This window comes from Hippocampus guttulatus, chromosome 22, assembly GCF_054856545.1.
Source record: "Hippocampus guttulatus isolate MCC_2025c chromosome 22, RoL_Hgut_1.0, whole genome shotgun sequence".
In the NCBI taxonomy this organism is placed as follows: domain Eukaryota; kingdom Metazoa; phylum Chordata; class Actinopteri; order Syngnathiformes; family Syngnathidae; genus Hippocampus; species Hippocampus guttulatus.
The window spans coordinates 8,141,749-8,169,511 of NC_141282.1; the positions used below are offsets into that span (position 1 = coordinate 8,141,749).

The 27,763-nt window shown below is 51.9% G+C and overlaps 2 protein-coding genes across 15 annotated transcripts in view; both read left to right on the forward strand.

The window, feature by feature from the left end:
- The window catches only part of LOC147186445 (uncharacterized), a 56,088-nt gene extending 35,721 nt beyond the window's left edge, over positions 1 to 20,367 (forward strand). For 4 of the 12 annotated variants that reach the window (XR_015099140.1, XR_015099141.1, XR_015099139.1 and 1 more), the window contains exons 4-9: positions 2,901 to 3,000; positions 6,388 to 6,550; positions 6,650 to 13,810; positions 15,518 to 15,674; positions 17,321 to 19,944; positions 20,215 to 20,367. Coding sequence is in view for 8 of the 12 variants with exons in the window: in XM_086102727.1 (XP_085958853.1) it covers positions 2,901 to 3,000; positions 6,388 to 6,507 (220 nt within the window). In the remaining 4 variants the exon portion in view is untranslated. Of the gene's footprint in view, positions 1 to 2,900; positions 3,001 to 6,387; positions 6,551 to 6,649; positions 13,811 to 15,517; positions 15,675 to 15,919; positions 17,003 to 17,068; positions 17,237 to 17,320; positions 19,945 to 20,214 lie in introns of those variants that run through there. The other 8 variants (XM_086102729.1, XM_086102723.1, XM_086102730.1 and 5 more) reach the window with 6 other exon arrangements.
- A 2,055-nt stretch (positions 20,368 to 22,422) lies between these two features.
- Positions 22,423 to 27,524, forward strand: LOC147186446 (peroxisomal succinyl-coenzyme A thioesterase-like). 3 transcript variants are annotated; one of them, XM_086103849.1, is made up of 12 exons: positions 22,423 to 22,487; positions 22,579 to 22,658; positions 23,930 to 24,138; positions 24,229 to 24,328; positions 24,392 to 24,582; positions 24,681 to 24,844; positions 25,063 to 25,182; positions 25,397 to 25,479; positions 25,742 to 25,835; positions 25,958 to 26,038; positions 26,325 to 26,466; positions 26,865 to 27,524. In XM_086103849.1, the coding sequence occupies exons 3-12, from the start codon at positions 23,943 to 23,945 to the stop codon at positions 26,987 to 26,989; spliced, it is 1,296 nt and encodes a 431-aa protein (XP_085959975.1). In that variant the 5' UTR covers positions 22,423 to 22,487; positions 22,579 to 22,658; positions 23,930 to 23,942; the 3' UTR covers positions 26,990 to 27,524. The 3 variants fall into 3 exon arrangements, with proteins under 3 accessions (XP_085959975.1, XP_085959974.1, XP_085959972.1); XM_086103848.1 differs by lacking the exon at positions 22,423 to 22,487 and having other exon boundaries at positions 22,498 to 22,658; XM_086103846.1 differs by lacking the exons at positions 22,423 to 22,487; positions 22,579 to 22,658 and adding an exon at positions 23,236 to 23,417.
- The last annotated feature ends 239 nt before the right edge of the window (positions 27,525 to 27,763 follow it).

Genomic DNA, 27,763 nt, shown 5'->3' on the forward strand with positions numbered 1-27,763 from the left:
CAAACCTTGCCGCTTTTCGTCTTTGCCGATTCATATCTCGCACGCGAGCTCTCGCCTTCCATCGGAAACGTCGGGAAAGAAGGTCCGGCGGGATCGGCGGCGGGCAAAGACCCCAAAGCAAAAGACAATCAAAGGTCCCGTTCCAAGAAATGTCCTCAGATCAAAAGAAGAGAAAATATTGCAGCCGTTTGTTATTTAATGGATTTATTGATATTATTGACGACTTGGCGCTCCTTCCTGCGGCCGGAGCGCCAAGTCGTCCACGTGTGTCCCCCCCCCCCCCCCCCCCCCCCTCGAAGGTGGCCGCCCGCTTTTGCTTCCGGTTGTCCGCGAGCGCCGTCGGCGGCCCGTTTGCTCTCCATCGGACTTCTTTTCTCTTCGGTTGTGCCGCCAAGCGTTTGCGGCACAACGGGAATGATAAATGTGGCGACTTGCGCTTTAATTAAAGTTGCCGGCGCGGCCCAAAAGTTAAAAGGGAGGTGGTGGTGGTGGGGGGCGGGGGGGTGTTGCAGCCGTGGCGTGAAAGTGGGCAAATGATCAAATACAAATTAATTAGTGTTAGGAGCAGAATTGCATTCATGAAATTAAAAGATATCCACGCGCACTCCACACTGCGGGGCCACCGTGTCATTTAGCTACACACACACAAAGTAAACGGCCGAGAAAAAACGGTGCGCCGGCTCTCATTTGCCACGTGGGAATGTCGGAATGTCCTCTGGGACTCACCAGAAATTCGTTCTTATGCGGGCCAAACATGCAAATTGGACCAGCGGAAGAAAGCACCCAAAGCCCCCCCCCCCCCAAAAAAAAATAATGATTAATAATGCTGAGCAACTTTTAAGCGCAATGATGGGACCGTCCTCGTCAAGGATTTCCCACTCTTGCGCTTAACGAGTGCCCGTCGGGTACTCGAGCGATTCCTTTGCGCCGGCAAACCTTTCACGCAGTCTCCCCGCCCGCCGGCGCGCTCGCCTGTCGACTTTCTCACATTTTCCAAACGCAAGAAAAAAACGCCATCGTCTTCAGACTTTCCCGCGTCGGTTCAAATCCGTTTTTGTCTCCCGGGCCGCGAGTAAGTTGCACCTCCTCCGATTTTCCGGGACGAGGTTAGCGTAGCTGCGTTGAGGCCTCGTGGAGAGTTTTTCCGGGTTTGGATGAAGACGCGCGGTATTCCAGCGCTCCAGTCAGAGCGGGCGGCTTTCCGGTGACCACTTTGCTTTGCTGTGATGTTCCGGACCTCGCTGGGGGGGGCCTTTCTTGGGCGTCGTTGTTGTCACGCAGTTCCCACCGAGTTAATTAACGTCCCCGACGTCAGCCCGGCGGCGACATCATCGTACACCTCCCAAAAAGACTTGACATTGAGATGGACGGATAAGTCATTAATTGCTTTTCTTATTGCCGTCGTGCCAGCGGGAAGGTCACGCCGACTTTGCGGACGGGCCCGCGGCTTCATTATGCGGCGGTGGTGGTGGGGGGGGGGGGGGAACGTTAAAGGGGTCGGCGCGCGCGGATGCAAAGTCGATTGCAGATAAAAGCGCAAAAGTAATTACACCTGAGAGGAGGCCGTCGCGCCGACACGCCGCCGTCTTGTCCCTCGCTCGCCGCGTAATTCCGACGGCGAGATGGACGCTCGCGATAGGGCGTGGGGAGGGAATACGGCGAGATAATTACGCGCGATACTCGCCGCCGCGCGCAAAGGTGGGCGGCCAGATAAAAGGCTCGGCGGAGAGTGGCGCCGAGAAACAAAAAGGGGCGCGCCAGCAAAAGGGTACCGGGCGCAAGGCGCGTCAAACGTGCATGAAAAAAAAACTAAAAAGCGTTTGCCCTGTTGACGTTGAGTTTTGACTCAAATTGGACACGCCCACTCAGAGACCCCCTCGGCGTTTGAGCCCGTCGCAGATTATGGCTTTACTCTCTGAAAACGGAGCTACGATGTCATCGTCGCGGGACGCAAAACCGAGACGCGCCCCCGCTCGTTTTGCACTTTTGCAAAACTCCGAACAAACATTGAGGGGTTTTGGTGGGGGTGGGTGGGGGGTTCCTCTTCTTCTCTGCGCCGAGCGACACGCGCCACTCCGAGGCGCTCATCCATCAGTGACGACGAAGGGCCCCGCGACGCCTCGGTTTCCTCTTTTAGCGGCCCCGATAAGACGGCACGCCGGCTTTTTCCTCTTACGCGCGATAAGCGGCGCAGATAGCGCTTTATGGCACGCCGCGATAAGAGCTCCCGCGGCCCGTCGAGGCGGCGCGGGAAGAAGGAGCCGAGCCGGCCCGGCCGAAGCGGCGTTCGCGGCGGCTTATCTGACACCCGGGTCGGCTTTCGAGTCGTTTACGTGCTAATGGGCGCCGGGCTTTTCGGGGCCGTATTGATTGGCGGGGAGGAAGTTAGCTAACCTTCCGGATCAGATGGGCGTCCATTTCCGAGCGATCGCGCGGAAACGGACGTGCTGATTGCGAGCGTTAGCGATGAGCCGATTTGTGCCGGGCCCTTGCGTAATTTCGCATCGTTTCGTGTTGTTTTGTCGGGTCCCAAAAAAAAAAAAAAAAGACAAGTGCAAACTTTTCTTTCATTCAGCTAATTACAGATTCAGTTCATTACGGTGAAAGGTTGGAGTCAAATGAACATCGTCACTCGTCAAGTCCAAATACACAAAATCAAGAAGCTGCCCATATTTCGTGACGGACGTCGACAAAGTTGAGCAGCAAGCTTTGATTCCAGGTGCCGTTAGGTTGGGGATGTGTTCCTAATGAATTGACCGGGGAGGGTGCCCCCCCCCCCCCGAGTTTTTCTGAATTTCTTCCGCGAATCCTCCTCTTTCGATTTGGCCCATATTTTTGGGGGTGTGGGGGGTGTTTTCTCTCGATTTCAAATGTGTTCTTTGTCGACGATGTTGTTGCAGATTCACAGGGACCAAGAGAACCAAGCACATTCTTCCATTCAAGAAACACAGCAGGTCAAAGTCATCCGACGCAAACAGTTTGAGCCGTCGCGACCATTCGGTGAGTCAGAGTCCTTTTTGGTCAAAACAAAAGGAATACGATTGTCTCCTTGGCTGGCATGTGGGGGAGGGGGGAAAAAAAACGCAGCAAGTTCCCAAATGAATTCACAGCAGTGTCCTTAAAAAAAAATGTTGTTGTCAGCGCGGCTGCTCGGAACGATGACGCGCAGCGTATTCAAGTGCCGCCGCCGCCGCCACATTCATCTTGGTGACGCGGGAATATGAGCGCGATCCGAATCAGGAGCGCGGCGGAATTTATGGAGCGCTCCGCCGCCTGCAATCGGGGGTGGCCTTTCACAAATAAGTAATGGCGGCGGCGTGTCCTCGTATCTCACGCCGCGAGCGCATCCATCTTTCCTTCTTTTTATTATTTCAAGCCCAATGTTTGATTTGGCCTCACCTGAGACGGAAAAAAAACCCCCCGAGGCTTATTTCGATAGGACGACAGTGACACCGTATCATGTCGCGTTTGTCCAAGGGAAGGCGCGTATTGGATTCAAAAAGGGAAAATGTCCCGGCTCGGGACTCAATTTACTCGTTTGTTTCCACGCTTTGAATCCATCCCACAAAGTCAGAGAAAAAAAAAACTCAAGCAACAGAAATCTCCACCAACATTGTGGCGCCATTGGCAGCGCATCCGGTCAAAAGGTCGGCAAAGGTCACCAGTTTGGCCGCTCTTTGCTTTCCGTGTGACTTGTGGGTGGGGCCCGCTCGGGTTTTTCTTTTTTTTTTACCTGCCGATCTTTGACCTGAGATGGATCGGCGAGCACTCCGCTCCTTGACAAACTGGCAGGCGACCTTCCTTCCTTCCTCTCAACGGTTTTCTTCCACTTTGTCCGTTCCAACTTTTCAAAGTTTTGCCAACGAAAGAAAAAAAATCCCGTTTAGGATCTGGCGCGCTTTTTTTTTTTCCTCCTAATGAGTCTTTTCTTGGTGCTTAATTAAAGTTTTTTTTTCTCTTTTTCGCATCTTTTGTTTCCGCGTCCCCCTTCAGAGACGCCAAAGTCTTCCACGTGCTCACTTTTTTTGTGTTGGGTTTTTTCCCGCCCGCAAGAACGTCGATGTTATCTGCGGGTAATTTGCGCCATCATTCTAAGAGGTCGCCGGTTGTCCCGCGGCACTCGCGGGGGTCCCGAGCGAGCCTCTACTTCTCAAATCTTGGCTGCAATCGGTTGAGGGTTTTTTTTTTTTTTTTGGTCTTGGCGGTGTGTCTCTCCGAACATGAAAGTGTGATCGTGACGATGCCTTTTTCCTGCCAACGTTGCTTTTCGGCATCCACGCAGACAAAAGTGTGAAGTTTCTCATGAAATTCGACCTCCCGCACTCCCGAAACAAGAAGTGAATCACGTCGAGGTGAGATTATTGTTCGATTATTCATACTTTTTAGGTTTTCACTCGCAAGGACTAAAGACGGGGTTGTTCTTGTGCTGCTGCTTTGATTCGTTGAAGGTGAATGCTAAGATGTTTTGGGGGCTTTTTTTTTTTTTGAAGCGCATGACTAAATAAGGTCAAAGGGAAATATTGCCGACCTACTTTGAAGCAGGAAGAGGAACCTGACGTCGTTCAAGATTTTTATCCGGTTTTTTTTTTCTGCTTGATTCCATTTCTTGACTCATAAAATAAGGAGAAAAAAAACAACCGTTGTGTGCAGAGACTCAAAGACTGTGGGTGGATTTATTTATTTTTTTAATCATGATGGAATATACAGTACATTTTCAAATTGGAGAAAACAGAAATGAGTCCAATGAGCAACCTCATGTGGTGGTATATCTTTTATTTTATATCTCAGTATTTGAAATTCAATAATTGATTGATTCAGAGTCATTTTGACTGCAAGCAAATAATGCACCAAAAAAAAAAGAATATGCGTCAGGCAAGGATGGGACACTCCCTGCCCGCTCTTACGGCGGCGGCGGCGGCGGCGGCCTCTTCCCGGGATAATTATGGGTGCAAAATCCTTGTCATTGCAGCGGGAAGCTCTTTAGGTAGCGATTCACCCCCATGAATGGAAACCTAATTAATCCACTTAATCTGCTGCATGAGATTATTGCGCACGCACGCACGCACACATACGCGCGCGCACGGATGGCCTGTCCCCGACAATGGAGGCCTGCTGATAAAAATAGATAGGCCGCCATTGAAAAGGGTGGTGCGCGCTGTGATCGTATTGCGGGAGGAGACGGGGAGGGGGCACGCAGATAAAAGTATATAGTGCCGCGCGATAAGGCGTCGACGGGCTGCAATAAAGGCACGCCGGCTGGAAATATGACGAGGTGCGCTTCCTGTGATCGGAAACGCCCACTTCCTGTTTGCGGGACCTCTTGCCGTTGGCGTGGATGTTTGCCCCCAAAGAGACTTTGACTGAGCAAAGCGGGAGAGTTTCCGGCGAGCGCTTTCTCTTCTCGCGGGTGCGGAAGGAAGCCGGCGCGGCGCGTCTGCCGATCGAGGCGCCGAGAATCGCCGGCAAATGGAAGCCTTTGTTTATTTCTTTCTTTTGCTAGCTTTCGTTCCCCCTCCCCCGCCAGTTCAACTTCATTACGCCGCCAAATGAAGGCGTCCGTATCGTAAATGAGCGGCGGAAAGTGTGAAATGAGTGATTAAATTGCCTGCTGCCCAGCGTGGCCAATGCCGGTTGATTGTTGACGAACGCGCGGCGTGAACGTCGTCGTTAAAATACCAATCGTGGACAGGAAAACGCCGTTCAGACAGCCGCTGACTTAAGGTGCGAGAAGAGCACATCAAAAAGGGATTGGAATGGCCCCCACCATTTCTTTCATCCGTCCGCCGGCGCGAATCCAGACGAGCGCAACGGTCGTTGCTTCGTGCCATCTAGCGCCGGAGAAAAACTACACAAAAAGGCCTTTCCGTTCTGCCCGCTAGCAGCGAACAAAAGAAAAGAACAGAAGACATTGTTGAGCTTCACCGAGTGTCACCATTAGCCCGTGTGCAAATGTGCATTTCAAACTTCATGATAGCCCCCACCACGCACGACGGGAGGCGCCCCCCCCCCCCCACCCCACGCCTTTTGTCCTCCCGGAGGGGCGTCCGTGGCGATGGTGATTATGTCACCACTTAGTCAACTAACTGACACTGATGGGTTTGAAATGCACTCTGGCTCCCAGTGGAGCCTGTCACCTTAGCCAGATCGCCCCCCCCCTCCCCCCTCGGCCCCATCCCGAGCTGTGCCCCGGGTGTTGTGTTACGTTGGAGTGACGGCAAGGCCAAGTTCAACAGTTCTCAGTTGGAAGGAAGGAGCGCGGGGGGGGCGTAACATCTTCCAGTGCCACTCCCCCCCCCTCCCCACCACCTACATTCAAACTTCGGCTTCCCCGTGTGCCCCCCCCCCCCACACACTCGGCAACCTATTGAACTTTTTTTTTTTCCCCAGGAGCCATCTGCGCTGCATGCTGGCCATTTCTTATTTCTCAAGCGTGAAGAAAAGAAAGGTGGACGCGCGAAGCTGAGCGTTGGCTTTTCCCGCTGGAGACCCCCCAACCCCCACCCTTGAGTTCCATCATGGCCGCCGTTGGTCTCACCCAAGTTTGTTTCGGGTATGAGCGATTTCTTTCGCAGCATGACCTAGCGAGCGTGCGTGACCTCCTTCCTGTGCGTTGATGCGTGCGTTCCTCCGGCTCTCTTTCGCTCTCTAGGTCGCGACGTTGTATCGAAGGAGACGGGCGGCGCGCTTCGGGGAGGCCACCTCTGCCCCGCCCGACGGCTCGAGTTACGCCGACGCACCAACGGCGCCTCGGCCCCGAAAGCCCCGAGCGGCCGGCCCCGACGACCCGTCACCTCCGACCTCCGACCCGCGGCGGTGTGGGTGTCGCGCGCCCCAGCTGGATGAGGCGACCCACCAGGTGAGGAGACGCGCTCGGGAAATGACGGCAGACGTCGCCGGGTGATGCAATTCTGTCGTTTGCCGGCTGAGTAGATCCCAACGGAAGCCGAGCGGAGAAGTTGTGATGACTTTGCCGTTGTCGCCCTTTTTGAGGGTGACGCCCGAGCACTTTGCGGCGACGGGGGGGGGGCTCAGAGGGGCTTAGCGTCAGGGCCTCCGTCTCCGTTTTGAGCGCGAGAGCAATTAGCTCGTTAGCGCGAGCGCCGACGTGCGGATTAGGCTGGCCTCGTCGCTTTAGCGAGCGGGCGGCCCGCCCGCGACAGTCACGCCGGCAACGCGCCGCTGATGTCCTTCGCAGCTGGCCTCGCATGTGACCGGCCGCCAAACGGCCCGTCGGACGCTTCCCGGCCGCCATTGTTCAGCGCCGTAGGAAGTTTGGGCTTTTCCGTCGGGCGTGACCCGCGCGGACAATGCGAAGAAGCGAGCCAAAGTCATTGCGGCCCAAAAAAAACCCCCCCAAAGACTCAACAATGCAAGATAACAAATCGAGGAAGTAGTTAAGAACCGATCATGAAGATCAATAAACAAATAAATAGCCAATCCAAAAACTAGTTAAGAACCAGGAGGAACTCGGTCCGAAAAATAGACAATCAAGAACCGGTCAAAAGCACGTCGAGAACCCAAGTAAAGAAAGGAAAAACAGTCGAGATCCAAAGAAGGAGTCAAAAACGAGGCGGAAGCAAGACGAGAGACGCACGCACCTGGAATCCCAAAAAAGAAGAAGCGTTGTTTCAAACAAAGTCGCTTCCTCTTTATTTCAGTCCAAAAAGAAGTCAACAGAAAAAAAAAGAAGCGCCCCAAAAGAATGCCAACGTGACAAGTGCGCAGTTGCCAACTCACCCGTCGCTCTGCTCGTGGGCCTCCGTCGTCGTCCAAACGGCTTCTTTGGGCTTTTTTTTTTTTTTTTGAACCGGAGTCGCCTTTCTGGAGGTCGCGACGGGATCGGCGCCACAATGCCGCAGGTGCGCCATTCAGCCCTCAACTTGATTAACGCCCGCCTGTCAACAAACGCCCTCGGCGGATTCCCTTACGGAACCGGCGATCCGAAGGGCCCGGGACAAAAGGCGAGGCGTCCCCCGGACGAGGCGTCCTTCCGACCCCCGGACCTCCGGTTCCCGCCGGAGGTCCGGCTCGGGCGGACAGGTGTTCCCATTTTACCGCGGGAGACAAAGTGGGCCCGAACTCGGCCCCGGTCGGGGGAATTTCATCAACTTGATGCACTTTATGCGAGTGTCAGGACAGTGACAGCACCCGCGAGAGGCGGGGGTCATTCCCACAGCCTCTCGCCGGTAACGCAAGCGCAGCGTTTTGTGCTCCGCATTTCGCTTGCCACAAAGCCGAAGTAACGGATACACGAGACTTTTTCTCGCTTCGGCCCATCGGCTCTTTGGAGACGGTCGGGCCCTTCGGGGCCCGCCGGCCCTCCGTTCCCCAAATAAACGTGCGCGTCCAACGTTGGCATTGGATACGCGCAGGATGTCGCGGCGACTGGACTTTTCGACGGCCCGGGACATCACGTCAACGGCGCGCTCGCGCGAGCGCGAATGTTGTCTTTAATTACGGCTGCGATTGGTCGCCCGAGCTAACAAACACGGCGACATGAAAAAGGTGCGCTTTAGTGCAGCGCTCAGCTGATTTGCGGCGCGCCAAGGCAAACACGGCGGAGGCCAGGGGCTTCATTCATTTCGGACCCCCCCCCGCCGCCCCCTTCAACCACAGAGGGGGGTTCAGCGCGAGGTTAGTCAAATAGAGCGAGCTCAGCCTGTGCACACTGTCCATTAACTGGGAAAACATGTGTGCCCATTGTTTTCATTCACGGGCTAACCTCAACAGCAAAATACACACAACCCCTGCGAAATTACTCTCAAAGCAAACATCCCCGATATTTTTCGTCTTTTGGAGAATATTTTTGAAGAGGACCGATTGCGGAGCGAGGGTGGCGTGGCGTCGGGGTGCGAAAGACGCAATTGACATTGGAAGCTACGTTTTGCCTGCTCCATTTTCCACTCGTTTTGCTAGCTCGTGGCTTTAATGTTAGCGTGTCCGCCATAGACAAAAGAGTCCCGCCCCCCCCTACAATATGATAAAACTCTTAAACTTCCTTCAACACCGTGGCCACCAAATTCCGACTTTGGTGGACACGATGCGGCTCGTCAGCGTGAGAGTGACACACGGACGGACGGAGAGACTTCCGAAGCGGGCGTGCTTGTTGAGCCGTAAGAAAAGTGGCTTTCGCTGACCGCGCAAAGGAAACAAGGCTGTGGGAGCGAGCCGCTCAGTAGCGGCCCCGTCGCTTTCAATCAAGCCTGAAATATATGACTCCGCTGTCCAAAGTCGGCGCGGTTGACGATACCGGCCGCCGATACTCCGGGCAAAAAAGTGCCACGTTCCGTCCTCCTCGGCAGCAGTTGACGCGACGCTACGGCTCGACCTCCATTTTTTGCGGTTGTTGCTTTTAATGTCGGCATTTGAAAAAGAATTTGGAAGTGAGGTGGTCCGCTGACTTCACAGTAAAATACTTTTTTTTTTTTTTTTTAATTCAGTGAACAGAGAGGAATGCAAGTCATCATAAAGTTCATCTATTTGGAAAGCGTGGAGCTAATTGCAGGTTTTGCATTTTGACTGCGGAAAAAAAAAATGACAATAAGAAGGGCATTTGTAGGCGGCAGACGCACGGGCGGCACCCTCGACTCGCCTCAAAGTCCACAAGTTGGATAAATGTCGGCCAACAACCACGCCGACGTGCCGATTAGCAGCAGGGTGACGGACACCCGAGCCAACAGAAAGCGAAAAAAGAGAAACGTGTTGCAGCCCCCCGCCCCCTCCGTCCAATCAGAAGTTTCCGTGTTAAAACGTCGGGATTACGGCTCCCGCAAAACACTTGGCGAGCAATTTGGAGGATTTGTCACCGAGACCAAGAAGAAGAAGATTGCGCATCAAGTCTCAACGACCCCCCCCCCCCCTGCCACTCCCCCCCACTGTCAGAAAAAAGTTAAGAACATCGTGGACACGGTGGATGGATGATTTTTTTTTTAAAAATGAGAGCGAGAGAGAGCGAGAGAAAAGAAAATAAGCGTCATTTTTTCCCTGCAGGCTGTTGATGAACATTCCCAATGTTGCTTACATAAACTTTGACCCCTCTAATGCAGTAATGGAGAGGGGGGGGGGCAGGCCAACGCACAACAGGCAGGCTGGAGCTCTCGCAAGCTCTTCAAAGATCAAATTGTTTGGCAAACAATAGAAAGAAAATCAAGCGCGGTTCCTTTTCAAGACGTGCCGTTCTTTTCCGCTCGAGTGGATTTCTCCGGCGCTTTCAAACCACCGACGCAGCCTACCGAGCGCCGGTGGTTTGAAAGCGTGCGGCGAAAACAAACAACGCGATACACGAAGAACGCAAACGGGAGAAAGCGCAGCAACCGCGCAGCTCCGAAAACCGTAAAAAGCAAGGCCGAGGGATGCCGGAGCGCCAGTTCTCCGCTCCCTCTCGATTCGAGTCGCGGCGGCATTCCGGACCAACCGGAGACGCTCGGCGGAGGATCGGCTGACTCCAAAGTCGACCGCGTCGCAGTCCTCCGTCCGGGATGCCGCGAAAGCGGCGGCGGTGATCTCGAGTCCCTTTTGGTTTTGACTTTTACACGACACCGAAACAAAAAAGGAAAAAGCGACGCGCGCCCAATCTGTGACGGCGAGTTTCTTTCTGCAACTTTTCCAGGCGGGCGAGTCATTACGGCTTAGCCGGCCCGTCCCGCTTTCTCGAAAGCGCGCCGCATTCTCGCCTTTCCCGTTTGCCCGCTCAACATCTTAGAAGGTTTTGCTTTCTTTCTTCTGCCCTAAACTGCGCCGCTCCGAAAATACACTCGACACACTGAGGTGTGTGTGTGTGTGTGTGAGAGAGAAAGTGAGAAACGAGCACATTACTTCCCTCACGTGTTACAATAAATATTTCCATTTATATGCAAATGACGATCTAGTGACCAAGAAGACGTGGATAAAGCAAAAATGGAAAAAAGCGGCTGGGGGGGTGCAGGTTTTGTTTTGCGTCGCGTGGCCGCCGCGCGACAGAAAGAAGGCGAGCGAGGCCGTCAATGATCTCGCGCCTTCTCTTATTTCGAAGGTCAGCGTCAGACTTTGAAGTGGTTGCAAGCGACTCGTTTCCGAATCTGCGCCTCGCCGAACGCCGAATGCCGCCACATTTGGCCGGCCAACAAAATCCAAAAGTTGCAATCGTAATAAAAATTAAAATAAAAAAGTGGATGAGTCCAATCAGCTCCTTTACAAGGACTCGCCCCCCCCCCCCCGCCCAGAAAATCCTGCAAGGTAACCAAAATAAAAGTAAAAAATCTGCACTTGAACAAGAAGAAGTCCTATTTATTTTGGGATAAGAAATATTTTATTTAAAAAAATCTGAATTGGGTTTTTTTCTCAGTCAAAAAGTTTGAAATTTAACAATGGAAAAAAAAATGTTTATTTTCGAGAAAAAAAAGTCGTCATCGTAGGAAAGGAACGGCAATTCTTTTTTAATAGTCACAATATTACAAGATTAAATGTCTAAATTATTGACACTTTCTTTTGGATAATTTTCTCAAAACAAAATTCCGAGAGTAAAGTTGTATATTTTCAAGGAAAAGTCCGAATATTCCGGTAAGAAAAAAAATGATTTATCTATATTTCTATTTTTTATTTTAACCAAATAGTCCAATTTTCTCCTAAGCGTGGTATCGTCGGGGGAGAGGAAAGATACATTTCTTTTGCATGAATGTGTTTGTAGGTGAAAAGTTGTTGCGCCATGCAACGAGTCAATCAATCAATCAATCAATCAATCATCTTTGTCGCTCCATTCTACCCTTTGGACGACTGCCTTGAAAGCAAACTTCCAAGTAGTTGGAAGTTACCTGAAAGTGCACTGATGTGCCGTGCTTTGCTGACTTCTTCCCAAATTGCTGACATAATTACACGAATGTCATTTTTTATGACTCGCAGTAGAAGGAGGCGGAGGGCGGCGAGGGGGGGGGGGTGGCGGCAGCATTTCCACTGAAGCAGATAATTAGAGTCGGAATAAAGCAGGGGCGGAATAATTAATACATCAAAACTAGATGAACTTTTTCTAATTATTTTTATTTAATCTCCATTCTAATTATTGTTCTAGTCGGCTGAGCCAGATTGCCTGCCCTCATTCACGGCTGTGAAATGCACCCGTGGCGCTCAATCCGCACGCAGCCAAACATCAACCGCGCCGCCAAATCGCGGGGTCCACCGCAAACCCCCCCCCACCCCCCACTACCGACTATGTGATTGAACCGTAATTTAAATTCCTCCACTGCAAAACAAATAATTTGCATCCACCTGCCGCACTCCTCCGCTTCTTCTTGTGGAAGCGCTTTCTTTTTCTTTATCGCCCCGGCGGGTGGCGAGCAGCCCCCTTTGAAAGCAATTGCTTCATTAGCATCGTTAAATAAGCGCCAACGAGCAAAAGCTGCTGACCGAACGTCGCGGAAAATTTCACGGGGGGACAAGTCGCAATGTGACCTCCTCAAAACTTTGAATTTACCGAGGGCGAGTCCAAAAAAATGACAAGAAATTGTGATTTCAAAAAGTTGAACAGGAAAAATGCGAGTCGATCAAAAGACCCCAAATCAACACTGCTGTCAGTATTGTCAATAGAAAATCTTGTGAAATTGAAACTTAATAAGAAAGGGATTCTTAATAGCGTGGGAATGCGCTCCTATTTTTCTGTTGTGTTTTTTTTTTCTCTTCTTCTTTTTGGTTTGTGCTCGTTTCGAATCGGAGAAGTCTAATCTGCCGGTGTCATATCTGCCTTTGAAAGCGCTGACTTGCTGATATGAGAAGAAAATAAAAAGTGCGCAGCAGTGGCCGCTTCACAGCCGCTTGATGCTCAGATTGCAGAAGAAAGGGGGGGAGGGGGGGGGGGCTTTCGGTGAGCTTTCGGGGGTTTGGGGTGCGCGTCAGATTAGGAAGTAATGCAAGTCAGCTAAATAAAAGGCGAAAGCTTCATCACAAGCATGAAATTAAAGTCGTGCACGGCGACGAGATTCAAATGAAAATAAAAAGTCATGTTGACTAAATTCAAATTGCTGCTCGATTAACGCACAAAACAAGATCCGATTTAATTAACATCAGATTTAATTGAGGCTCCCGCGATTCAAGACGGGGCTTTTTTTTTTCTTCCTCTCCTCAGTAATTGAACGGCATCGCGATTGAGGCCACAAACATATTCCGTTTATTATGATGATGATTATTATTAGGATTCTTATTAGTAGTCGTGCTATTCCTTTATGGAGCGGCATCATTAATTGAATTAAAGAGATCATCTGCTTTTGGCTGGTGCTGCCGCGCATTTTTCTTTGGGGCCTCTGAGTGAGTGAATGTGTGGGCCCTCAGCGCGAGAGAGCGAGTGAGAGCGTGAGAGACATCACGCCAAGCTATTGCACTTCGGATGACTCGTCTTCTGATGTGCCGGGAGCGATGCGTCCTTTTTGGAGGAGCGATTCCTTCGAGCGTGTTCGCCGCCCGTTTTGTTCCCGGGAGAACCTTCTACATCTTGTCGGGGCTCAGCCGCTTCTTCTTCTCCTGCTTTTCTTTCTTGTTCTTGTCATGTTCCTTCTCCTTCTTCTTCTTCTCCTCCTCCTCGTCGTGTTGGTGAGGATGAAAAGGCGATAGTGTGGTGTTATCAGTGTGTTGTATTATTTCTTCAGGCCACTATTTGGCGATTATCTCTTGCTGCTATCTGCAGCAAGAGATACCCCCCCCTTCTCTTTCTCTCTCTCTCTTCAGGGGCTGCAGTGACACCGCGTGGCCGGGCGAGGAGCTGCAGCAGCAACCAACGGACCCGGCGGCTCAAACGCGTTGGAATATGAGACAGGTAGCAGATCTAAGTGGCTGAATTTTTGTTTGCGTAAGTATGCGTTCGTTGGCGGGTGGGTCTTTTCGTACGGCGGCCGCCCGTACGTGTCTCGCGGCGTCACGCTCGGTTTGCGGTGACGCGCGCGTGCGACCTGCGCGTCTTGTTGGGGAATGCGGTTCGAGGCCTCACCCGGACTTGACCCCGACGGAGGTAAAACAAACGGGACGGTTCAAATAGTTTTCCACTCGATGACAAACAACAATGCGCGAGCGGGTGAATCCCCGCAACTGACAGGTCGCAATCGTCACCTGCAACAAGGAAGCGCCGACGGCGTGACCCTCTCACAGTTTGATGTGGGAAAATTCCACCTTTTATTTTGTTGAACCCGAAATGCTCATTTTAATAGGCAACTTCCTCGTTTCACTCATCATTCCGTGTTTCAGCTATTTTGCACATTCCCTCCTCTGGCGTGTCTTTGCTTTCATTCAACCCAGGAGGCTACCGTTAGCTTTTTACTAAACATTAGCCGCAGCGTGTCAAACTGCGTCAAGTTTCGAGTCGACTCCCGAGTATTTCAGGCGTCCTCTGGAAGTGTCTCTTAATGCTGATGCCAATGTTAGCTTTCAGTTAGCCTTTTGCATTCGCTTTATAATCTGTAGCATTGAAGCTGGTCCGTTGATGTTTCGGCCGTGTGAGCGTCGCTCGTAAGTATCAAAAAATGGACGTCTAATCTCGTGTTGTAGCTTTGCATTTTGCACGAGCTGTCAGGTTTCGTCTTGTCTTTGAATCGTTCAGCATATCACTGGACTCTGAGTGCTCTGACTCTCAAGTTGGCCAAATCCTGCCTGTGGAAATGCTCATGTTAGCTTTTAGCATTCAACATCAGCTGTAGCGTGTAGAATTGGGAGTTAGACCGACTACGCTTAGCCTCAATTCATCCAACTCGATTCTTTGGGAGTGTCTTTCATTTGATCAAATATTAGCTTTTAGCTTAGCATTAGCTGTAGGGTTAAATAGCATGGATGGTGGGGTGTTTACCGTTAGGCTACTGGCGTGTTTGATTTGGAGTTAAAAAATAAAATAAAATAGAGTTCCAGAAATTTACTTGACTGTAAATTGCTTTATCTTCATGTTAGCAAAATTAGCATTGCGCTAGTCGAGTTCCAAATGGATTTGGGGCTGGGAAAAAAGAAAAAGTGTCACTTCAGGTTTTGCTTGCGCCGTATCATCCCAGCCACGCTCGAACCGCCGGTTCAATTAGCCATCGCGACCTTGACCATGAAGGTCAGCTGGCTTTGGAGGAAAAAGCCTCACAAGACCACAGAGAGGAAGATGGATGTGTGTGCGTTTCACTGCGAGCGTGTGCGTGCGTGTGCGTGTCTTATCTGTGCAGCTTGCTGGAGTTTTAAATTATTCATCCTCCTCCTCCTTCGCCTTTGCCGCCTTCCACATCTCCATCACACGGCTGCCCGCATCCGCCCGGGGAGCAGGCGGTCGCCACGGCAACCTTATCGCAGATCGCAGATTTGGGGCTCCAGAAATGAAATAAAAGAGGAAATTGGCTGTATTAGCATAAGAGGAGTCAGCCCGGAGTTGAATACACACATCACCCCCTCCACGCGCACATACACGCCACATCATCACCCCCCCCCCACCCCCCATGCTCCCAGCAACAGCCCCACCCCTTCCCTTTCTCCTTATCTGATGCCAGCTATATATTTTTTTTCTAATTCGACTCTCCTTTGTTCCTTCATGAAGAAGACGAATACGTGGGGGGAAGAAAAGCGCCTGTGTGTTACCTCGAGCCGAGAAGAAGCTGCCGCCGCCTGTGATTGACGGCTCACTTTATTTCCCTCCTCCTTACTTTGTTGATTCAACGGGCGGTGTTTGTTTTTTACGGACCGGCGAGAAGCTTGTGAGTAAACTGTCTCCAGCCTTGATGATTTTGAAAATGTTTTGGAAATATATTTGGTATATCTTCCCATGATATTATCTTCTCGTTGTATTGTTTGCATTTCTCTTCTCATGCGCCAGCCCGTAATGTCGGATGCCAATCGATAATGTTGGCCAGAACGCCCCGAGCCCGCCTTCTCCCCTAATTGAAGTTAAACAGCTGACAAATATAACCCTCCTTTTGCCCCCCCCCCCCCACTCCCACAGGCCCACTTCTGCTTCTCCCCGCACACACCCCGGCCGGCCCCACCCACAGATGCTTATAAATGTCAACATACGCTCCCACTTAGACTGACACTCCCCCGGGGACAACAGCAAGTGTTTCTTATGCTAATCACTTATCTTCCTCCGGCGGCCAGCTTTTGGTGCGCCAAAGAAGGGGGGGGGGGCGGAGGGGCGGGGCTTCCAACGGGGGATAATGAGACCACCACATCTCAGCCGGGGTGAAGTAACCAAAACCAATCGGTGGAAGTCCAAACCAACTGACGCAAGTTCAAAAACCCACACTCGGAAGTGCAAAAACTGTCCCGTAAATGGGAAAAACCATCCATGGATGTCAAAACGGATCCACGGAAGTCCAGAACCTACTCAAGGAGCTCCAGAACCGACTGAAGTGCAACGTTTACCCCAAACCAAGTCGTGGAAATTGAACATTGACCCAACTGTTGGCGGTCTGTGGGCGTTGGCCCGTTTCTGCTGCTCTGTCTGCGTCTCACCACTCGGTGGTGCTGCCCCAAATCCGATTTAAAGTGGCACTCGCGCTTCCTCAGTGGTCCTCGCCATGTGCGGCCCACGTGCGAATTGTCACCGCCGTCGAAACGCCGGGCGCCTGCGGCGACGGCCCGCCCACGCGACACCGTGTTGGCTAACGGGAAGCGAGACGGCAAGACGGGCAGACAATGCATCTTCGCCGGCCTCGGCGTCCCACGCTCGTCCGGGCTCCCTGGCCCCCCGCAGATAACCGGTCCGCGTCCAGGATCCCATCCCGGGCGTGTCACTGGAACGGTTCTGCCGGAGGGGGGGGGGGGGGGGGGGGGGGCAGCGTGGGCGGGGCCGACGCCATACCGCCGAGGGGCCCGCCGGCGTCCCATCTTGTCCGTTCAGACGGCGCCGGTCACGCTCCAGTTATGGGAGCGCTTCACGGTCCCACGCCGCGTTTGGACCGGCCGCTCGGACGGCGTCTGAGCGCGGTGGAAGAGAGATAGAGGACCTTTGGAACAAAAGCGATTGAAACGAGTGTCAAGAAGAAGAAGGAGGAGGCCATGTTGGGAATCGCTGACGCCCTCAATAGTGAGTGCGCCATTTGCTGCTGCTGTTTGGATGTTCCGCTAACCCTCCGCAATTTGCCGCCCGCAGATGTTCCTATTTGCTGAAGTTTGGGCCACCGTATCCTCACCTGTTGCTTGCGCCCCGTCTCATGTCTCAAGTAACGCTTTGGCGCCATCCTTCTGCTGCGCCCGCTTTGGCCACCTGCAAACCGAAGGATTCAGACACGCGCTGGACGTGGAGCCGCGTCTCAACAAGGCGCGGTCGCCTTTGGCGTTCTTTCTTGAGGATAAAGAATAGGTGCCCAAGAGCGTCACGTGTGTTTGCTCTCTTTGTGTTCAGATATCCGTTGGTTCAAAAGATGAGGATCCCGAGCACGGAGGAGGACTACGCGTTGGCGGACGCGTGTCGGAGAAAGAAAAGTGAGCGAAGTTTGAGCGTAAGGCTGAAGATGATGTGGAGGAGGAGGCGGGGGCACGACAACAATGACAAGATGGCCTCCGCATGCGGGCCCATCCTAATTGCCGCGTGAGGATAACGCGAGGACGAGCGAGCGTGGGCGCCGTCTGGCTCCGCTTGAAAGTCTTCACGGTGGACATCACGCAGCGACGAGTGGGATTCTTCCGGTAGTTGCCGCGGTGTCGGCGTCCTGCGGCTCATCTGATTGGCCGGCGTGGGAAGCGCACAACGATTCCCAGGCGGACAATGGAAGGCGAACTCGGGCGCGGCGATGCCAGCGCAACGCGCTTGTTCCCCAGCCGCGGGGGCGGGATTTGTCCCACTTTTCCAGAAGCGACGGTGAACGGAATGGACTCGGGAGATTGCGGCCGCGGCGCCGCTTCCCAAACGGGCTTTTCTCCCACCGTGCAATCAATCGCTCGCCGGGCGCCCCCGACACTTCTTCCTGTCCCTTTCGTCTCCCTTTTTCCAACTCTCGTCGTCGGTCTCGTCTCATCGGCAAATTTGGGAATTCATCAAGCCTTGCGATGGACAAAACGATGGTCGCATCGTCAGTAACGTTAGCCTTGAGAATTTTCCCAAGTGTGTGTGTGTTAGGTGTGGGAAAAGTGACTTCCGTGTGCGGGTCTCCCTCCCGCGAGTTCAAACGAGTCGCTGCGTTGACCCCCGGCTGACGTCCATGTTTGGGCGTGGCTTCCACCTGAGCGTGGCGGCGTTGAGATGGGGGCATCTTCTGGCGTCTCGCGTTCCGCTCAGACAAAACAACATTTCTGACATCAAAAGTCGTCCTTTTCCCGACCTCGCGTCGCCTCGTTTTATCGCGCTGTGCAAACTCCTTCGAGGCCCTCCCAGAAGCGGGTGGCTCGGCGTGTGCGTGTGCGAGTCCGTGAGTGATGAAGCATGTTATGTGACTTTGTGAGTGAACGTGACTGCAGCCTAATTATAATTTCAAAATATGTCATCATCGTGATGAGACATCATTTGAGCCGAATGTGAGAGAGCATGATCCAAAAATTACTTGTCGTGATGGAGGATAAAGAATATATGCCGATGTCTATTGTCATATTACCTGTGTTGCTCCCCCGTTTGTGTTCAAATAGCCGTATTTTAAAGAGTTGTAACAGGGCAACTCTCAGTGCTAGGTGTTGGCTGGACATTTGGGGGACGGGGGGGGGACACAAGGCATTTGCCTGTCAAACATGAATGAGTGCGTGTGAGAATGACTGAGTGAATGTGTTCCGTGTGCGCGTGCACGTGCACGTGCAAACCATGCAATCTCCGTGGCCCACGGCAAACAATACGGCGCCCGCGTGCGGTGTCTCGGTGTGATAAGACGAGCAAGGTAATCAATGCTGTAATGAAGGGACGGGGGCAGTGGGGGGGCCGAAGCGGGGTCCTATCACGCGCACTCATCAATGGAATTTATAAAAGTGTGCGTGTGTGTGTGTGTGTGTGTGTGTGCGCGCGCGCGCGCGCTCGCGCAAACATGCATGGCAGCGTGACAAACGCACCATCTTGTGCGCGCCAGAGATAAGCACTAAATAATTGCGGCGTGACAGCCCTGAATAATGTCCAAATTAGACAGAAGGTGCACGTTATTCCACTTAAGGCAGGCCATGATGAAGATGACGATGATGGAGATACCAGCCCCCCCCCCCTGCCCCCCCTTTCCACTTCCTTTCAAGCACACACACACACGACACTCATCCCAAATTCACTCATAGACCGTGGATGAACATGGACACAGCCCCCCCCCCCACACACACACACACACACACACTCCCATCCTAATGCTCAAGTATTAGATTTGGTGCTGTTTGTGTGCGTGCAAGCCACTTTTGTGCCGCATTAACGCTTGCCGTTGGCCCGGTAGACGCAGCGGCGCTTATCAGGCCGCAGCATCTGTTGCCGTGTCGGCCGATGAGATGGAGTGGCGGCCGCGGCCCTCGCGCGGGCGGTCGCCTCAGACGGCTCCTTGCATGCGGCCAAGGGAGGTGTGCAAACAAACGGCGGCTGATAGTGTCCGCGCTTGTCACCATCGCTCACCACCGCCATCTATCTGTCCGAGACACCCCAAAAGCGCTCCCCCCTCAGGGCACTTCCCGTGGATTTTTATTGCAAATCCATACACACGGGCACACACAAACCTACTTTGTAAATGCACGCACATGCACAGCAGAGATGCACACGCGCACACAACACAACAATCACACAATCTTGGGAATCCATCCGCCTGGCTGGCTCACACCATTTTCATGTTTTGTAGCTTCTGAGCTAACTCGCACTTCGGCCAGGAAGAGGAAGCGTTGATAAGCCGCAGCGGCGGCCTTTATCTGGCAGAGTGCTCATTTCCAGCAGCGGTAGTGCGGCAACCGCGTCCGTCATCATCAGCGTCGCCATTAGCCGGAGTTGGCTGCGACCCGGCATCGCTAGCGCTGATGTAAGTGCGACCCATGACTTACGTCTTCCTGATGCTAGCAGACGCAAAGAACAGCGCTATGCTAATGGTAAGAGTGATCATGTCATGTTTTTGTTTGGGACACTCACATCACGGTGCACACAACAGACTCACTTTCTCTCACCTACACACACACACACAAAACAGAATGTCATTTGTGAAGTAGCCATGTCCAACATTTCAGACCTTTTTGGTGTCTCTTGGTGATGTCATCGCTAGCATTATTTGTGAATGTTTGTATTATGGACTCGCACTGCACAAAGATGACCTGAAATTACAGCCGCAATTGTTAAATGTCATCCTCATGTGTGTGGCATAGGTGACCCCTCCCCACCATCGCTCCAAGGGCTCCCTCTGCGGCGGAGGCGCCCGGCTGGCCATGCGATGAGCGACAGGCGAAGAGGAGGCCGGAGAGTGGACGAGATCAAATGGAAAGATAAGCCAGGAGGAAAAATGGGGAAGTGGATGGATTGCGGACGGGGGGGGGGGGGGGGGGGGGGGGGCTCAGCGAGGGTGGGGGAAGAAGAGTGATGCTGTTGATAGGAAACGGGAGAGGAAGGTGGCGGCCATTTTCTTCCTGCCGCTATCAGTGGACGTATGTTACCGTGACAACACGGAGACATCCACAATGAAACGCCGCAGCTGGAGTTTAGCGACTTGGTCATGTTGACGCAAAGAAAGAACCATAATGGCGGCCATGACAAAACAGCGCCTCCGTTTTGTTAATTGGCTTTTTTCAAAATTCACAAAATTGACCACATGCACCACGAAAATGGAAAACACACGTACACACACACAAACACTGTCGCTCCAACACTGATACCGTTTTCTGATTGTGGCCTCGAGTGAGACATCACCACTTGGTGAGGGTCTGCGTGCGTGAATGTCCATGGCAGCGGAGCGGATCGTTGCCTTCCTGCCGGACTGCTAACGAGTCCATCGGAACCTCGGGCAGCTTGCGATTTGAATTTGTTCCCTGAGCCCGTTTTCAAGCAACCACCGAGGTCACGTTCGCCCTTGAAAACGAGCGGAAATGCACAAGCATGCCAAGACCGGAAGGCCATTTTCCTTTGCTTGCAGGTCAAAAAGGTTCCGACACGCAGCATTACCGGACGCCTGCGCAGCGCCACCTGCCGCCAAGTAAAACGTCGCACTGCAGATCGATGGCAGCCAAAGTCCAAGTCCAGCTAGGATGTCGCCTAATGGACCGAGCCAGATCTAATCACGTCCTCTCCAGCTTTCTGTGGAGCGACAATATTTGGCGCGACATGAAATTTCATCCGCCGACCAGCGCATGCGCCGTCCGATGACTTGCTCAATAATTCACGAGCCTGCTTTGGCCACAGGCCGGGCGGCCATGCCAGTTACACCCAACTCACTTTGAATTTGCGATTCGGCAAATAAACGTATCAATGATGGAAACAACACAGAGGATGTGCAAGGGTACGATTCACCAGTATTTTATTTGATAGTCTACAATCTACAAGTTATTTTCTCAGCACCCCTATGTATCAGTCAAGTCCTCTTTTAGCCCCCGGGAGAGATAAAAACCTGGAGCCGTCCCTGCTCGCTGGACCGGTGCGGGTTCAAAGCCTGAGACGGAGACCCGCGCGGTGCGGTCCGGTCCGGTCCTGCCCTCATTAATGTGCTGAATGCGATTAGCAGCTTATCAGAAGGACGGCAGGAGCCGCCCTCCATATCTCCACAGGCTTCCTGGGATGCCAGCGACAGAGTGGAACAGTAATGGGACGGGGCTGCCGCTTGATGGACAACATAGATACGGATCCAGTTGGTTACATTGAAAGAAAAAACGGAATAGATAAAAACAGATGTCACTACGAAAAAGTTTCACTCAAGCGGCACACCGCAACAAAGGCCGACCGCGACCCTTTTTCACCCACGAGCAGACGTTCAAGTCGAACAGCCATTTAGCGGTGCGACGGGGCCCTCGTGCGGACAAATTGTAGTACTGCATCGGGACTTTGAGGCCTCTGTGACATCAAATGTTCCAATATAAATGGCAAACTGATGCTTTGAGTCATTGGTAGTCGAATGGTTTGCGAGACTGACTCTGGTTCCAAGTTCAATACAGGTGAACTGGAGCACACTTGAATAAACACATTTCACTCTACAATGTTTCCATCTTGTGTCCAATCAAAACGCGGCAACCTCGGACTTTTTCTTGCAAATGTATGCCACTAGACTAGAACATAAGACATGTTTTACTTTTACACGGTCACTGATTTTGACTTTTCTTTCCGAGAAGGTCAATGATTCCCTCGGTCGTTCCGACTCACTTGAGTGTACTCTTGATGACACGTCAGCAGCACACTTGCAGAAGGAACAAGCCGTGCGCATGAAAAATAAAAAAATTATCATAATAAATCAAGAGAAGAAGCGTATTTTCTTTCGTTTGAGCAACACGCCCTGCAGTGTCGCCAATTTTCTGGCACCTTTGTTGTCTTTCTGCCCTCAGGATTGAACTTTGACCTGTCGTCTCGGAACGATCGGGCTCAGCATAATGCGTGCAAAACGTGAAGGCAAGCGTGGCGAAAGACCCGAAGGAGCCTCAGAGCTCCAAAGGGCAGCAAAGTAGGCGTGCACGCCAACCACAATTTCCCGTGAAAGTGCGACGAATCGGATCTGGTTTTGACCGTTTCGTCTTCTCTTTTGCTTTTTAAAGAACCTGTTCCGGGGAGGCTTAACCGTTGATTGAGAGCAATCACGCAGATGGTCACTTGTTACATTACGTCGCATTCATCCGTAAGTGTCGTATTTACTCGAGAAGCTTGAAATCATCTGTCATTTCAATCGCATCAACCGTCCAACGTTTTCATTATTACTTTAGCTTATACTTGATTTTCAGTCCTTTAGCCGTTTTTCAACCAAGAAATTCGATGTATTTTCCTTCCTCGAGATGTCTTGTAACTTGTGCAAACCGCCCCCGGGTCATGCCAAGTGCCACTCGCAGGTTACAGTGAACTTTTGATTTGATTTTGAGTGCGTTCTGTAACAAAAAAAATGATTTAAGATGCACTCCTCTCCGTATTTTTTCTGTGATTATGAACAACAAATGACAGATCGGTATGATTGAAGGCTGTATGTAGACAAACGGACGCTTTATATTGCTCTTTGCCTCCCTAAAATACTTTTGGTGCATGTGTGTTGACGTCTTTTTTTGTCTACTTTGTCCTGAAGAGCATGGGGAGCTGATTTTGTTGTTCTTCAAGTTCCGGTCTTCTTAACTTTCGGACGCACGCGCCGTGAAGAACGCTGTTCACGTGAGGTCATTAAACTCGGCGTGACCTCGTGACGTAATCAATATGCGGCACACGTGCGTCTCGTTTTGATGACCTCGCGTGACAACTTGTTCGCTCAATGTTCAGAAATGGTTGTTTCTTTGAAACTGCAGCGAGATGAAGTATTTTAAGCGACCGATTTTCACCACGGTAGCCGGACCGATGTTTTAGACTGACCGCGTAAACTGTACGCGACTTTTACGTCCAGTAGTGAGAGGAAAAGGTGAGTTTGAGAATCATTTCAGTGTATTGTTCGTGTGGAGAGGATGATGATTGATGTGTGTGACGATTCCAGCCAGATGTGTGTTTATTTTACGCTGCTGTGTTTTTTTTAGGAGTGGTAAGGAAAGCAGGTTTTTCCTCGTACTTTCACCCCGTCCGCGAAGACCAAAAAAACCGACGCTCGCATCTGCACGCGATAGTAACACCGAAGACACCGATTTTTTTTCTGTATTTATCAACATGTAATTTGACACTGTTAAGTATCTCCAATCTGCCGAAACGTTGTTGCAGCAACACCACGATGCACGTAGGGATTATTTCATCATCTTTTTCAGGGTTCCTTGCAAAGTATGGAACTCTATATAACATTTGATTTAATACATTTCCGGGTTTGGAAAGGTATGCAGAAAAAAAATCATGTATTTAGGTTTAGTCCCCCCTCCCCTCTGTCTCTTCACTGTATTTATTCCTTTATCGTCATCCTGAAAAGTAATGAATACTTCTCCCCTGCAGACCGTCGTCCTTCATGTCCCAGGCCACCCCGCCACCCATTCTTTCTGTTGCGCCCACGCGAGCCCTGATGGACGAGGCCATCAGGGTGCGGGTGGACAATCTGCCTCCCGGAGCTCCGGTGACCCTGCGCTGTCTGCATCACTCGGAGGACAAGGATTACTGGGAGGCGTACGGGCACTACATCAGCGATGCCGCAGGAGCCGTGTCCGGTAACTAAAACGTCCCGAGAATGCAAACGTCCCCACTGGCAACACCGCGATCAAAACATGAGCTGCCGTCGTCGTTTTTGTTTCTTCCAGTTGCAGACGATGTGAGCGTAGGAGGAACTTACCGTGGAAAAGAAACGATGGGTTTGCTGTGGAGCATGCGGCCCGTACCTGGGAGCCGCACGGGTCTCAGGTACACACAACGTCGCCCCTTGGCCCCCAAGGACATTGCAACGTTTTCCTCACTTGCTGGCAGGCTGCGGAAGCGTAACGTGTGCACCCCCATGCTCTTCACCATCTCCGTGTACGGCGGCCACGTCGGCCACGACTTCAGCAGCCGACGCCCTCTGGCCGAGGAGCTGACCGAGAGGTGGTACATGGCCCCGGGGGTCCGCAGGCTGGAGCTCAAGGACCGAGGCGTTCGAGGGACCCTCTTCATCCCGTCAGGTCAGGACCCTTTCAAATCGAGAGACGGCGACACAAATGAGACATGAGCGCGTCACCGTCGACGGGTAACGGGAAGTCAAGCGTTGTGCCGACTTCAGGTCCGGGACCCTTCCCGGGGCTGCTGGACATGTGGGGGGGCGGCGGGGGCCTGCTGGAGTACCGCTCGGCCTTGCTGGCGTCGCACGGTTACGTTTCCTTGGCGCTCGAGTATTTTGCACCCGGCGAGCTGGCGAGCTCCGATCTGGAGCTCAAGTACTTTGAGGCGAGCGCATGCACCCACGCACGCACGCACGCACACCACGTCGTCCAAATCATTCAAATCACGCGCCTCACATTTTCTGCAGAACAACAAAAGGAAAATGTATGGCTGAAAAAATGCCTTTGGCCACATGTGCATGTCTTATTTTTAAACGCATCAATGTAAGAATCCATGTCAGAAAGATGCTCAGTATGTGACTTTGGATTGATTTTTCCTGTCAGGCGGCCTTTGAGCTGATCAAACGGCATCCCGCCGTTGTTGCCGACAAGGTGGGAATTTTTGGCCTTTCCTTGGGCGGCATCGTGGCCATCCACATGGCGGCCGAGAGCACCGTTGTCAAGGTAAGCATACGCGTCGCCCAGTGCCAACTTGTACTTTTTCATCTGTCAACCATTTTCTTGCGTCATTTGTCTCTCGGAGGACCGCGATTGGCTGGCCAATAGTCTTGCCCAAAGTCAGCCGGGATCATCTTCAGCTTGCTCACAACTCAAATGAGGACAAAGAAAATGGATGACGATTCTTATTTTGACCTTTTTTTTTCTCTTTCCTTCTCAGCCTGCCTGTTGCATTTGCATCAGCGGCAGCCATCTTTACCGACGCAACCAACCCCTGTGGAATATCCAGCAGCCGATGTTGGAGTAGGTTGTCTGCTTCGCACGCATTTTCCACTTACGCCCATCAAGGTCCGACGTTAACAGCGGCCCGGTGGCCCGACGTGACGGTGTCGGGCCACCTGAAGTTAACTGACTGGGCCAGTACAAATTTCATATCAAAATACGATGAAATGAACACATTCTTGCTTTTTTTTCATAGCCAATATTTTGAGGTTTATCGACTTAAATTGATCAACCGTTTTTACCCATCTCCTCTTTTTTTTTTTTTTTTTTGCCACGGCAACAGGAGCGGTCGCAAGGTGCACGTGGACGAGGAGCAGAATGTGATCTGGCGAGACATCAGCCTGCCCATCTCCAGCGACCTGTCCGGAAAAACGGACGTAAGTTTGCGTCGGAGACGGAACGGAACGTTCACTCGCCGCTTGTCCAAAGTCGTCGGGTCGCAACGAGCCGCGCCGTGAACTCCCTTTTTTTTTTTTTGTGGCGTTGTTGTGCTTACCAGGTGAGGAGAATAAACTGTCCTCTCTTGTTGGTCATTGGCCAGGACGACCAGAATCATCCGACTGCGCAGTATGCCGAGGATGTGAGTGCACACGTGCAGTGCGCGTGGTTTTCGTTTTTATTCGTGCTGATGAATTGTGGTTGAAAGGTTGGTTAGACTTTTTTTTAATTTGGCCGTTTACAGTGAATCAATTGTTAATGGAATCCCATCAAATCCGACGCGAATATTGAATAAGTACTGTACAGTACGTTTCACCAATTCGAGGGGAAAACAAATGGGCCCCCGTTTCCGCGCCAACCGTCGCGAGCCCGTCGCTCATGTCGACGGCGGGCGGCGTCACTCGCTGTTGTGACTCGCTGTTGGACAGATGGAGCGGATGATGCGTTCGGTGGGCAAGGAGAACCTGCTGACCCGCCTGGAGTATCCCGACGCGGGACACCTGATCGAGCCGCCGTATTCGCCTCACTTCCGAGCCACCAACTTCATGTGGGACTACAAGAAGGCCAAAGGTGGGTAGGGCCAGCCCCCCGTCGGCCAGACGAGACGGGGGCGTTTATGCCTCAAGAGTAGACTGCGACATGGAAACATGACATTTGAAATTCCTCTTCAATACAATGACGTGGTCATGGGAGGCAGGTCAAAGATTCATTGCAACTTCAAGGTGCACGACAACCGAATTGTACTTCCAAAATGAAAATCGAAAAAAAAAAAACAATTGTCTTGAAATAAATGCTTGGAAAGTGCGAACGCCTCGTGCTTCCGAGTCAAATCCAGCGGGAAGTTTTCCAGAGCTAAAAGTGCTACCTGACATGAGGTGATTTCATGTCTTCGTTGCTTCACGGCGCACAAGGTGGGGGTGGGGGGGGGGGGGCACGCTTTGAGAGCAACCTTTGTGGTGTGTGCCCAGTCACCATGCTGTGGGGAGGTCAGCCCAAATGCCACTCGGACGCCCAGGAGGACTCGTGGAAGAAGATGTTGGCCTTTCTGCGCCAGCATCTCTACCCGCCGCACCTTCCAAGAGCCAGGATGTGAAGTCCCGGGTGGCGCCGTTTCCTCTCTCGCACGGACACGCCCTTGTTGTGCTTGAACACCCCCCCTGCCCCGACGAGGTACACCTGAACGCAGCATTAGCGCCATGTGCTAATTTCGCCGCACACTTGACAATGACATTGCAGCCAACATCGTTCTCGATTGAGGCTCGCTTCTTGAGACCATGGAAAAATATTTTTGTATGATTAATTTTTTATTTTTTGGGAACCTTGCCAAAACAAAAGGTTTGGTAAGTTTCCCCAAAAAATAAATGTCTTCGTGAATGCCGCACATTTGTGGTGTCACTGGACGTCATTGCTCCCGATAATGCATTTGATTGATTATATTTGAAGTACCGGTACACTATTTTGATACTTGATCACGTGAACACTTAAGTCTTGAGTCCTCAATGGAGTTTGCGCCTTGACAAGAAGTTTTTAAGATGCTGTCATTCAAACACTGAGAATGTACACCAAAGAGATTTCGCGGTGTTGTGGTCAGAATTCACTGTCGCAAAAATAAAACAACTTCCAGTTCACTTTTTTTTTTTTTTTTTTTGAGTGCATGACAGAGCGAGAGTGGAGCTTATGAAGAATTGTTTGCTGGCCATGAAATAGGTTCTACGTGCCGACAAAATGCGGCACGTAGAACGACAAATGCGCTCGTTCGTGAAGAGTACAGGTGAGCGTTGCGCGATGAAAGAAATGCGTGAAGCGTTGATGGCAATGGATGCGGTTCGATAAGTCGCCGCCAGAGGGAGACATGACGCCATTAGCT